This window comes from Lactuca virosa, chromosome 8 (genome assembly GCF_052849685.1).
Source record: "Lactuca virosa cultivar CGN04683 chromosome 8, Lactuca_virosa_CGN04683_v6, whole genome shotgun sequence".
Lineage (NCBI taxonomy): Eukaryota > Viridiplantae > Streptophyta > Magnoliopsida > Asterales > Asteraceae > Lactuca > Lactuca virosa.
In genome coordinates this window covers 214,181,192-214,194,921 of record NC_136433.1, presented here as the reverse complement: position 1 = coordinate 214,194,921, position 13,730 = coordinate 214,181,192, and the positions used below count along the sequence as shown (strand labels likewise).

The window sequence follows — 13,730 nt, the reverse complement described above, 5'->3', positions numbered from 1 at the left end:
TTCCAATAACTTGGTTTGGAGGATGATCGTTGGTCCAGATGTGTAGTCTTGGAAGCTCTTCTGCAGCGGATGATCCGACATCAACAATGGGGATGTGTTGCTCCCCCAGAACAACTTGAATTTGAGGATGATGCTCCCCCTGAACTTCTGAACCGGAGATATCAGCGTCATTTTCGTCCGGAAAGTCAAAGAAGTTGGCGTTGTCGTCGTTTTTGCCCGGAATGGGATTGAATTCAGCAAATTGATCCGCTGCATCTTGGAATCCTTCAACATTTGATTCAAGAGAGGGAAGACCATTCTCCCCCTCAACCTGAGAAGGTTGAATCAGTTCGAATCAAATGGAGGAAATGTGGGTGTCGGACCGGAAACATTTTGTGAGATTGAAGCTACATTTGATGAGGATCTTGATCGAGATTCTGATTCAAGAGCTGCTTCAGATGGTCCGAACAGGGTTTAAAAATCGATTTCATGATTTAATTTAGGATTTGGACATCTTAGTGATGGAGCATCGGACTCCATGATGTGGGTTGTGACATGGATTGGGCCAGAATTTCGATCATAGTGGTCATCGAAAGTGACATCAAAGCTTTCTTCAACAACACGAGTTCGACGATTTATAACTCGGTAAGCTTTTGATTTTGCTGATTCATTAGCGTTTGGCTGAAATTCCGTGAGCTGATCACGATTTTCTTTGATAAATCATTGACAGCCAAAGACATGTAGAAAAGACATACTTCGGCTTACGGCCATTCATGGCTACGTACGGTGTCATATTGAGGCATCGATTGATGATGCTTCGATTCTGAGTGAAGCAATCAGTGGACACGACTTCAGCCCAAAAATAGAGTGGAAGATTTGCAAAGATAAACATCTATCGAGCAGATTCAACCAGGGCTCTATTTCTTCTTTCGACCACATTGTTTTGTTGAGGAGTGTAGGGAGCTGAGAAATTATGGTCAATACCTTTCTTGGAGAGGAATTTCTCAATGGTGACATTGGTAAACTCCGAACCATTATCACTTCGAATTCATCGAACAGGTAGTTTGACGAGAACTTTAATTCCTTTGATAAAGTTGATAAGTTCTGAGGCTATTTTGACTTGAGCCTGAGGAAGAAAACCCAAGTGAACCTTGTAAAATCATCCACAATCACAAGAATGTATTTCTTGTGATGTAGACTTTCTACAGTGGAGGGTCCACACAGATCTATATGAAGCAGTTTCAACGGTTCCGAGATTGATTTTTCGATGATGACAGGATGACCTTTCTTCGATTGCTTCCCACATTCACAGGCAGCACAGAGATGATCGTTTTCAAACTTGAGGAGAGGAAGACCTCTGACCATTTCATCGGAAACAAGATCATTCATTTATCAAAATTTTAGATGAGCAAGCCTTCGATGCCATAACAAACTAACATCAGGAACTGCCTTTGAGAGTAGACAGAGTTGAGGTTTACCAATGATCATGTTGATGTCAAGAGGATACATGTTCTTGTTGCGATTTGACTTAATCAGACATTCTTTACAGTCTTCGATCATGACATAGTTGTGTTTCTTGCAGAATTCAACTCGACAATTTGCATCAGTAAGTTGAGCCACACTAATTAGGTTATGCGTTAGGTCAGCTACGTATGCCACGTTTGAGACAAAAAAAGTTCCATTGGTGAGGATTCTATAACCTCAGTTATGAGAGTTAGAGTTGTTTTCGTACGTCACATAGCCAACATTTGGTGAGAGTTTGAGATCACACAGAAAATCTTTCTGCCTCGTCATGTGCATGGAACAAGCACTATCAACACACCATATTGTATCTTGTTCTGAAGCACATAGTGCCTGCAAAAATTAATGAATTTTGGACTTTTTAGGCTCCAAGTTAGGTTTTGGGACGTGGGCACAGGCTTTGGACTTGGATTGTGACTTTTGAGCAATAGGTGTCTCGGAGGGCTTGTTCCGAGATCCTTTGGGAAAGAAGCAAAACGCCAAAGTCTTTTCATTGGTCCAGAAATCATATTCAACAAAAGGGTGTTATGAACAACTTTTCTCGGACCGAATGTTTTTGGAGCTGTAGGGATCACGGTGTTGCTTGAGGTTGCAAAATCTTTTTCAACACTTTTAGCTCTCCACTCAAATTTTTGTTTTGAATTCTTTGAAAATTTTTGAGTGGTAGTATTTTTAACAAATTGTTCTTTGTTTGCTGTTGTTGATGGTACATTTGGTTTTGAAGGCTGTTGAGGTTTAGAAATCATACCATAAGATTTAGCAATGAAAACAGAGGAAACAGTCCGAGAAGAGTTATTTCTTGTGGGACAAGTATCAACATACTTTTTCGGAATGGGACTGACAAATTTTTTTTTGAAGTACCGAACTAGGAGGAATGGATGACGTTTTAAGAATCTTAAAAGGTGCAAACGTGTTATGGTTCCTAGTGGATGGGCTCACGATCGGAGATACTTTCTTTCTGGAATTCTGAATGAACCTGGAGTCTTGTCTTGACCTAATTTCCTTTTTGAGTGCATTTTTGGGTTCTATCTTAGGATCGACGACATCATTTCTATTTAATGAAGGTTTCTTCCTGGAGTCAGATGATGACTTGGAAGTTTGGCCAGCAGATGGGTTGTTAAACTTGGATTTAATTGGCACTAAGGTGGTTTTTAAAATTACTTGAAAATCAGAAACACAAGAATCAGATGAATATTCTACTACGATTTCTTCTTCAACGTCACCATCAAAGTATGTCCAGACAAAATCTGATGTAATCGAGTCAGATCTAGTTGTCTTCGGAATAATTTCCTCAATAACACAATTATGAGGAGGACTGTTGTTCGGAATTTGAACTACAGTGTTGGGAATGCAAAGGGAAAATTTTGAGTTCAAGGGGTATCAGAGGTGGAGGAGGCGGGGAATCAGGGATGAGGATTGGTCTGAAGTCCCAGGAAGGGGTGACAATGGCGAGACGGAGGTATCCGAATGTTTGTGGTTCGGAATGTCTCCCATAAAAGTTAGATTTCGTAACTTCTTCAAGGGACGAGCAATAGGTTTTGGAAAATCGCTTCCGTGACTAGGTGCTTTAGACCAAGGATGACGAAAATTGTTAGTCATCTGTTCATTTGCATCAAGAATATATATGGCCTTATGCAAAGCATCTATTTTGGCATTGAGACGTTTGTTATCAGAAATTAAAACATTTCTTTCAGAATAAGTGATTTCAAATTTGTCCTTGAGAATGATACCTTCGTCTTTTGACATTACAAGTTCATGTTCTAAAGACTCTATCTTAAGCTTCTTATCCTCGAAACGTAATCTAAGACGACTTAGTTCACTCTCCATCTTCTCACTCGCTTCAATCGCAGACTCGTAGGCTTTATGAATGATGTTCACATCTGATTGGATATGGGTTAGATATGGTTCACAAAGAGATAAATCAAAATTATTATTAGTGATCATAGATTTTACCTTTTGAACGATACTTCTTCCGGGTGGGTCGTTGGTCTCCATGTAGCAGTAGATCGGTTCAGCATCATCATAATCTTCCTCTGATCCAGATGACAAGTAGCCTTCATCACATTCGATTATTTGTCTTGCTATAAGACACATGTTTCTACTAGTACTCACATCATCTTCATCTCCAGATGACCAATATCCTTCCATATCTCTCAACACAGTGATAGCGAATGCTTTCTCACTAGCAGCCATCTCTTGGGCTCGACGTGCATAATATGTAGAGTCCTTGATCTTGGGTTTTTGTGGCGCTTCAGCCAAGCAGTCTTTGGCATAGTGATTCGCATAACCACACTTGTGACAAACGATCTTTGGTTTGTCTGACTTCTGAGCCTCGTGGGATTCTGAGGGATGGTTTGGTGTAGAGATGTTGGGTTTATAAGCAGGTGGATTTTCTGAAGGTTTAGGAAAAGGTTTGGGATTACTTTGACGAGGAGCTTGGAAACGGTTTTGATATGGTTTGTGAGTGGGATTGAAGGGACTCTTATATTTCATGGAAAGTAAAGCAAAATCTTGTGGAAAGCGTAGTTCGAAGTCCATTGCTTTAGGGTCGAGGTCACCATCAAACTGATAGTTGGAACTAGCAGGAGTATCTAAAGTTGGTGGAGAGGGTGGAACAGTTGGGATAGGTAGGATAACAGCTTTGAACGGGTCCGAATCAGAGGGGTTCGAGACGTGAAGATCGAAAGAACTAACAAGATCAAGAGGACCTCCTGAGAGTTCTCTTAATGTTTGTGCAACATTTGATTCATGACCTTGAAGCTCATCAAACAACTGGTAAAGCTTCAGCTTCTTCTGAGATCCATTACTCTTAAGACACGATTTCACATTTCCCCATCCCATGAGTTGTCATGTTATTGATGACGATTCGGTATCTGTTAGAGGCCGAGGCAACTAATTCACTGGGAGTTGTAGTGAAAGTATCGAATTCGTTGACGATGGAAGTCAAGCACTTATCCTTCATGTTTTCTGATCCCTCGAACAGGTCTTAGAGTGTGTCCCAAATCTCTTTAGCAGATTTTCACAACTTAATGTGCTCAAAGAGAGAAAGAGGAACACCGAACACCATTTTGGAAAATGCAATTTGATCTGCATGCAATTTCTTGATGTCATCAGCAATGTGAGGTGCTTGAAGCTATTCTTCCTGTCCCATGAGAGTTGCAGCAGCATATCTCACAGTTTGTCTAACTGGAACATGTGGACCTTCTTTTACGGATCTCCAGATAGTTTCACCTTTTTCCTTACCAAGTAAGAACCTTTCCATTCTGACTTTACAGTGATCATACTCTTCAACAACTAGCAATGGGGCACGAGAAGGGCAACCCACACTATTTGCTATTTGCATTGAATACATTTGTTGAGAATTAGGAGCAGCCATTGAAGTTAAGATATTAGAGCAGAAGTGGTATATAGAAGAACTTTTATCCTGAACACAGAAATGATTGAAATACCAAGGTAATTTTAAATCAACTATAATATATTCTTATGGATTCAAAGGACAACCACTCAAGATCTGATACCAACTGTGAGTACAAGAATCAGTACGCAAGGACAAGGTTTGAAAACTCAAACCTTGAGTTAATCTTTAAGATCAATTTCTGCTCTTAATTAAAGGTTCCAGTCGAGTCTGGTAATACCAGTCAAGACATGAATGAAATATTCAACAAAGTACTCAATATTAAATGAAGTAAAATAGGAGTATAATCAATGTAAAGACATTTAATGAGTAAGAAGAATGTTATGAAAGATCTTGACTTGAGAGAAAAATGAATGAGAATTAAAGAGAATTTTTTCTCTCTTTAGAATAACAAAGCATATATATCTTGTCATTCAAAACACTCCTTAAATAGACTAAGGAGGTACATCATACAGACTTGGTAACATTCCTAGGATTGGTTAATAATCAACCACTGACAACTAATTATCTAAAAGATACAAAAAGCAAAAGTCCTATGAAACGTTACATCACTAATAAGACAAGAAACATTAAATGTTTGAACAGACAGCTAATCTCGGATCTTCACTGCATCTCGGAATGATCTCCATCTCGTACTCCATCTCTATCTCGGACTTCACCAATCTCGGAAACTGCTGACTTCGGATCTTTATTACTTGTGATTGCTAGAGGTTCACTTTTCATGTTTCAAAAGTGTGGTAGTTGGTCATGGTGGTGGTGGGAGAGGTTGAGTTTGACTTCTTTAAATAAGTGAATTAGGTATAATGGATTGTATAATCTTATGTTGTGAATTGTATGTATTAAACTAAAAATGGATTGTATTAGGTTGTATACTTTATATAAATTTTGTGTTAAAATATGAATGAAGGTATTATGAAAATATTAAAACTGTGTATTAGTAAATTATTATGTTTATTAGACTGTGAATATTGTATTTTAAACTGTAAATATTTCTTATACAAGATATATTTTTTAAAGAAATCAATAATTTAGTAAAAAAGAAATTTGATTTTTTCAAGACATAATTCAATTTTTTTAACTAATAAATTGTATATATTGGCTGAAAAAAATAAAAAGTGTTACCAAAAAAATGAGAACTATAATTTTTTTTTCTATTAAGCTGTGAATACAACCAGAAAAATGCTACTAAATTTAATGTTAGTCCGACGTCGATCCGACGATGGTTCGGCGGGGGTCTGATAACAGTCCGATGGTGGTCCAACAACAAGTGACGAGTAGTTTGTAAATTAAAAAATGTAAAAGATTGCTTAATACAATATAAATGTTGGATTTGTCCAAAATGCCCTTAATAAAAACATTTAAAAAATGGTTCTTAGGGTTCTTAATTTTTTTGGGTTCTCATTTGAACCATTCCCTATATATATATATATATATATATATATATATATATATATATATATATATATATATATATATATATATAGGTAGAGGTTCATTTGAGACCACCTATATTTTCTGAGACATGGGGACCAAATCTTAGCCTTTGATCAAAACTGAGCCTGTGGATCATTAAAAAAATGGATTAACACTAATTAATCTAAATAATTTGTTAATTAGGGGTAGTTTAGTCACTAGGTTAAATTCAGATATGATATAATGTTAGCGTCATCTTCACGTCATCAAAAAATCATCTCATCTGCTTCGAGTCTTCTACCAAGATATTCGTTGGAATCAAGATTCCTTGTTCTTCAATTCACTCTGATCGATCTTCTATCTCCAATCTTATATTCTTTCAACCGATAATCGATTTTAGTTAGACATTGATTGAACAATGCTAAATCATAGCTTTTTAAAGTCGTAATTTTTTTGTTTTTCGAGCTCATGTTCTTCGTTCTTTTACACCTGCAATTGATAATCTGAGTGACATTGGTCAATCATGTTCTTCATTCTTCTACATCTACAATTTTTGTGTTTTTCGAGTTCATCTTCTTCGATTCTTCTACCAAGACATTGATCGTAACAAAGAAGTCGTCCCCTTTGTCGTCTGATGATTTCTCAATCGCAACCAAATTTTACCAATCCTTCATAGAAATTTGTCCACTTCAACAACTTCAAGCTTCAATTTAATTTCATATCAACGATTTTTAGCCATTCATCAACATTAGTAATCAATCATCAACTGGTATCGATTTCCATCATATTGATGCTTCGAGTTTTACTCTCAAATCAGGTGTTTTAGCAATTTGACTTCATCTTAGATCTATTATCATTTCAAGTATTTGATTTCAGTCATTGATTATCAATTTCAAGCTTTTGGTTTTTTCTGTGCATTCGAGCACATATTAAATGAATAAAAGCAAGCAAAAATAATGTATCTTCGAGTTATTTTGTGCTCATTCTATAAAATCAATGAGGTATGTACATAACTATTATTGTTCTTGAGCCAATTCTCTAACATTATATATGCACTCTACTTGTTTGATGAAAGTCTTGAATGAATAAAGAGTCTGATGTAGAGTCAAATATATCACTCCTTCCCACCCTTCAACTTTGTTACTATTTAATGATATTAAACCTAAATTCCAAGATGATTTTTCTTAACTTAGTGATGATTTGTGTACTTCTTCTTTTTGTTAATGATTGAAGGACATACAACTGTTCATCGATGCAAATGTTTAGTGTATATGTTGGAAGAAGCATATCATTCATATCTTGCCACCATTAATTAATGATGAGAACTTCAAGAAGTATATTGACATGTTGGTTTCAATGGTGCTTCGTCCATAAAGAGTTAAAGTGGCTAAGAAGTTGATGGATGATGAGGACTTGGTTCATCTTTGGAATCAAAATCTGTAATGAGGATGTTGGTTTAATTTGCTCACTGCACTCTTCTTATTTCTTTCTTGATGAAATTGTTCTCCATATTTGTGCAACTTTAAACATTGTTATTGCAGCAGATATATATATCCCAATGCCCATGAAACCCCTTTCACAGTGTAAAATGATACATACAGTGATGAAATTAACTAAAACTTTCATGTTTTCTATCATTACAACTTTTTAGGTAAGTCTTGAATGGAACTGTAAGAATGTGGCTAAGGGTGTGTTTGGGGAGCCACAGTTAGCTTATAAGGTAACTTATTTTTTGACCTTTTTAGGTGTGTCATGTTTGGTAAGCCACAAATTAGCTTATAAGATGTCTTATAAGCTAGCCTTTTGATAAGCTACTCCAACAAATGTTTGAAGGAACTTATTATATTTCTTCCGATTATGTCCTTCATAAAATAGCCAAAAGATATGAACGAGCACAAAAAATCAGGAACGTGATTATCCCAAATCAACAATTTCCCTCCAAATCACAAAAACTTTTCCCTCCTCCATAGATTTCTATAAAGCGAGGCATTATCGATGTTATTGATTTCTATTAGAAAAGAAGGACATCATTGAAGATACCAATTTGTGTGGGAATCGTTGGGTTTTGCTTATCATCATTAGGTATGCATCTTTTTGATTTTCTTTATTGTTTCATTAGTTTATTATACCCAAGATATTTTTCATTCCAAATTGCAATGTCTTTTCTATTACGCAATGTCTGGGGTTAATTTTAAGTTAGTTTATTATACAATTACAAATTATGCATGAATATATGTGAAGGAATGAATCAATAAACCAAATAAAAATGCATAACGAGAAGGAAGAAACATAAATCTTTTGGTTAACTCCCTAATTAAATACTAATAAACAATTTCTTTTAGATCTTCTTTATTCTAGTTTCCTATGCATTATCCATGAAGTCAGAAACATGGGTCTTTTGTTTCCATCTGTTTTGGTTATTCTCATTTTTTATCTTCCAGTTGATACCTTTTTTCTCCCAATTAGTGTTCAAAAATTGTACCAACAGGAAAGATAGAATTAAACAATATGGTAAAACTTACAATAAATCTTACTTGTAGTTCATTAGGCACTGAGTTGCTGCCCTTCTCCTAGTTTTTATTATTATTATTATTATGTTTGATGCCATTTTTGGAGTATTGATCAAGGTGTGTTGTTCAACCTGCACAACTATATTGGGCATACTTCTTTGAAGTTAGTCACTAAATTATTAGGATTGTCAATTACAGGTAACAAAAATTTTAGTCATTATTCCTTGAGGTTGATAAACTTATAATAATTCTTACTTGTGGTTCATTAGTCACTGAGTTACTGCCCTTCTCCCAAGTTTTTTTTTTTGTTTTTTTTAATGTTTATGTTTGATGCCATAATTTGAGTATTTGGTGTGTTGTTCAAAGTGCACAGCTATATTGGGCATACTTCTTTGAAGTTAGTCACTAAATTATTAGGATTGTCAATTACAGTTAAAAATAATTTTAGTCATTATTCCTTGGGGTTAATACATTTTCTGTAACTATTTGGTCTTACTTTTTCTGGAGGTGGTGTTGTTTGTTTCTGGTTATTACTTTCACTATAGCCTTGTACTCTGTTCCCCATTTGCTGCTGATTTTTACATACAACACCTGTACAAGGATTTTACATGAAACATGGCTCCAAACAAAGATACCGAGGGAGGGATATCCTGGAACAATGAGAATGCTGTAAAATTTTGTGAGGTTTGTATCGACTACATTACAAAGAATGGACGTGGTCAACTCATGAGATGGAGAGAGAGACAGAAGATTTATTTGCAGAAAATATTGGTAAACGATTTAACCTTAAAAGCTTAAAGAACAAGTATGATAGCATGAAGAAAGATTGGCGCCTTTGGAAATTTTTAAAAACAGGAGAAACTGGTTTAGGTTGGAACCCAACCACTGGAAAGCTAGATTGTTCGGATAAATGGTGGGATAGAAAGCTAAAGGTATTACTTAGATATTTATATTTGTAGTATTGAGTATTCTTTTGATATTATAGTGTCTTATTAGTTCACGTTATAGGAGAAACCCGATGCAAAGAAGTACCGCCACAAAGGAGTTTATCCATTACTAGAAGAAAAATGGGATCATCTGTTTGGTGATGCTGTGGCAACAGGAGTAGGTTGTGTATCTCCCTCATTAAATCCGGAGTCTGTAGATAAATCAATTAATGTTGTAGACGAGATACAAAATGAAAATGGTTGGTCTGATGAGGCTATGCGTGAATATTCTCAATATTCAAGACTAGAGAGTCTAGATAATCAAGAAAATTCTTTTTGGACTAATTTTACTGAAGAGGTTACTGGTAACCCTACAAACTCTGATGTTCCTAAACAAAGTAACAAAAGTGTGAAGCGTAGAAAAAGGGAGTCCAGGGGCGCTGTTTTAATGAGGGAGCATATAGAAAAGGTTCACGAAATCCATTCAGATATTGTGGGTTTGATCAAGCAAGGTCCAAACACTAAAAAGGACGATGTAGGACCTAATATTAAGCAGATAATGGAAATTATGAACCGGATAGCTGCAAATGATGATTTTGAGGTTGGTGGGGATATTTGGTGCCATGCGATGCTTATGTTTCGGGATCCAAGTAATAGAGATATATTCTTCGAGATGCCGAGTGATGATGCTAGATTGGCTTGGTTGAAGTTTGCTCATACGAGAAATACAATTTGAAGAATTTAGTTTGAATGGATTTTTTAGTGAATAATTTTATTTTCAAACTTAATGTTAGTAATTAGTTTGATGTTTATCTTTTCATTGGATTTTAATCTTGTTTATTTGCAATGTTTTGTATTTTAGTTTGGTGTTACCTTCCTACTTGGTATTTATTTATTTTTCTTGTAATGTTATTGATGAATACAACTTGTAATGAATGACAATCAAAGAAATCAACTTCTACTTTTAACATTGAGTAGTCTAGAAGAACATGTAGCAGTGGTTAATTATTACTACACTCATATTTACAAGGAGTCGTGTATGACTTTAAAGCAGACAGGTGAAGCGTGGATGAACGAGATCTTGGACGGTCATCCAATACGATGTATTAATGCTTTCCATATGAGTGCTAGTTTATTTACACAACTATGTGAAGACTTGGAAAAAAATTATGGGTTGAAGTCAAGTGATAGAATATCCGTAAAAGAAAAGGTTGGAATATTCTTGTATACAATTGCAATAGGTCTTTCTAACAGAGATGTTGCCGAGAGGTTTCAACGTTCTGGAGAGACAATTAGTCGGGCTTTTCATGATGTGTTGGAATCAATATGTGGAAGGAGCAAAGGGTTCATGGGTCTTGCACGTGAGTATATTAGACCTAAAGATGCAACATTTCATTGCATACCGTCTCATATTGAAAATGATAGTCGATATATGCCTTATTTCAAGGTAATTCATTGTGGTATTTTGTTTTCATATGTTTCAGTATTGTAATTTAATCATTTTCTTAACAGGATTGCATTGGATGCATTGATGGTACTCATATAGATGCATGTATCCCGATGGTCGACCAAATGAGATATAGGGGAAGAAAAGGAGTCCCTACGTTCAATGTAATGGCCGTATGTGACTTTGACATGTGTTTTACGTTTATATCTGTAGGGTGGGAAGGATCGGCGCATGATACTCGAGTGTTCCTTCATGCAATTGAGACACCTTCTATGAATTTTCCTAAGCCCCCCGAAGGTATAATTACTTTTTTACTTTTTAATATTTGTTGCGTTAACAATCATTTGAATTTATTATTTATCTATTTTTATATAGGAAAATTTATGTAGTAAACAAAGGATACCCTGACCGAAAAGGATATCTGGCACCATATCCACGTCTTAGATATCATCAATCACAGTTTGAACATGTACTTCCAACCAATGCTCAAGAGGCTTTTAACCGCGTACATTCATCTCTTCGAAGTTGTATTGAACGTTCGTTTGGAGTGTTGAAGAAAAGGTGGAAAATATTGAACAGAATGCCAAAATTTAGTGAGAAGACTCAAATAGATGTGATCATGGCGACATTTACCCTTCATAACTATATTCGAAGAAATGATTCGGAAGATATGGGTTTCAACATTGTTCAACAACATAATTACATACCTAGAGAAGAACAAGAGAATTATTCAAGATTTAGTCATGATAATATTCGACAGTCATGACATGAGATGCGAGAAATTCGTGACAATATTACGAATATGATCTGGAATGCACGACATTTCACTTAAACATAAATAGTCGTAAAAATGTTATTTAGTATTTTCTTTAATTTATTTTTATGATTTACATAAAAATTGAATCGTTTTCGTAAATGTCCTTTTATGTCATTTTACATTTTCTAACCACCTTATCAGCTAGTTTTTACCAAACGCCAAATTTTATCAGCTAGGTTATCAGCTAGCACCTAGCTTGTCAACTAGCAGCTACCTTTTCAGACAGCAGTCAGTTTTTCAGTTAACATGTAGCTTTTCAGTTAGTCTGCCAAACATAGTCTAAATAAAAATTTCCTGGAGAGTCTCATTCTATGTAGTGGGATGTTGTAAATTTGCTTATATTTTTCTTTGTTTGGTTTCAAGTGATGTATTTGAGGTAATTGAATAAAACGATAACAATATATTCTAAGTATTTATTTTTACAATGGTATTTACAAATAAACTGTGCATCATTTTAATTTTCTTACATATATATTGTTATATTCTAATCCGATATTTTATGTTCATCTAATCATTTAGTGTTACATTCTATTGAAAATGTTCTACAGATACAGACGACCTATAGCATTATTCTATAAGAATATTAAGTTGTAACTTGAATATATACAACCTAATTACATTATTTTGTTAGAATGTTATGTAAATTCAGAATATTACATATAATATTAGAATCTTATGTAATATAAATTCATTTTATATGTTATAACACAATTTAGAATATTACACTTTAATATCAGTTATTCCAACAATTTCATAATATTACGTATCAATTAACAACATATTATTAAATAATGTAACCTTGTAATAGATTTTTATATAATACAAACTTGAAATTTTGTTTTCAATCTATCAGGTTTTTAGAATACATTTCAACTTCCAGAGACAAGTTTTATATTTATCCTAAAAGTATTCATTTCATTTTATAAACTTATATGCTTCTTACTCGTTTAAAAAGTTTATTAGTCTAGGTTCCTACATGCTATTGGTTTCATACACACTTGAAGGGAATGATGGTCTGAATTAGAATATTTCATCTTAGAATATAATATTACACCATATTACAATCTTTCAGATTATTACACATTAACATTATAAACTTTTCTTTTCTATAAATCAATTTTGTTTCCTATAGACTATTCTATATATTCCTATAACACTATAAATTGTAAATTTAGAATATTACATAATATTACATATAATATTAGAATCTTACATAATGCAAGTTAATTGTACATATTACAACATAATTTTAGAATACTACACTTAAATTTCATAATATTACACATAATTTCATAATATTACATATTAACAACACATTATAAAAATATTGAATATTTTCAATAACTAGATTAATATCATATCATTGAGTATTAAAAAAGCCAAAATTTAATTAGACATTGTTGTATTAGAATATCTTGCATATAAGTTAGAATGTCACATAATAAAATATTCTACATATAGATTATAAGAACCTAGAACTTTATTTTATTAGATTATAAACATCATACAGCATAAACTACAACTTTCTAATGATTTTAAACATCATACACTCTACTTATAAAATTTACCTTGAATATTGACTTAAATTCTAAAAAATATATAAATATCAATTGACGATAACAAACAACACATAAAATCATTCTATTAGAATATTACACATATACTTATTATAACATAAAAATACAATATTATTCTGATAGAA

General features: G+C 34.0%; 2 protein-coding genes across 2 annotated transcripts; both read left to right on the top strand.

Moving 5' to 3' along the window:
* The first annotated feature begins 9,569 nt into the window (after window positions 1–9,569).
* Window positions 9,570–10,500, top strand: LOC145131245 (uncharacterized). Its single transcript, XM_079065963.1, has 2 exons — window positions 9,570–9,770; window positions 9,847–10,500. The coding sequence occupies exons 1-2, from the start codon at window positions 9,570–9,572 to the stop codon at window positions 10,498–10,500; spliced, it is 855 nt and encodes a 284-aa protein (XP_078922089.1).
* A 195-nt stretch (window positions 10,501–10,695) lies between these two features.
* On the top strand, window positions 10,696–11,977 carry LOC145131244 (uncharacterized). The gene is made up of 4 exons (XM_079065962.1): window positions 10,696–11,211; window positions 11,277–11,316; window positions 11,425–11,508; window positions 11,601–11,977. Exons 1-4 carry the CDS (start codon window positions 10,696–10,698, stop codon window positions 11,975–11,977), a joined length of 1,017 nt encoding a protein of 338 aa, XP_078922088.1.
* Window positions 11,978–13,730: the final 1,753 nt, after the last annotated feature.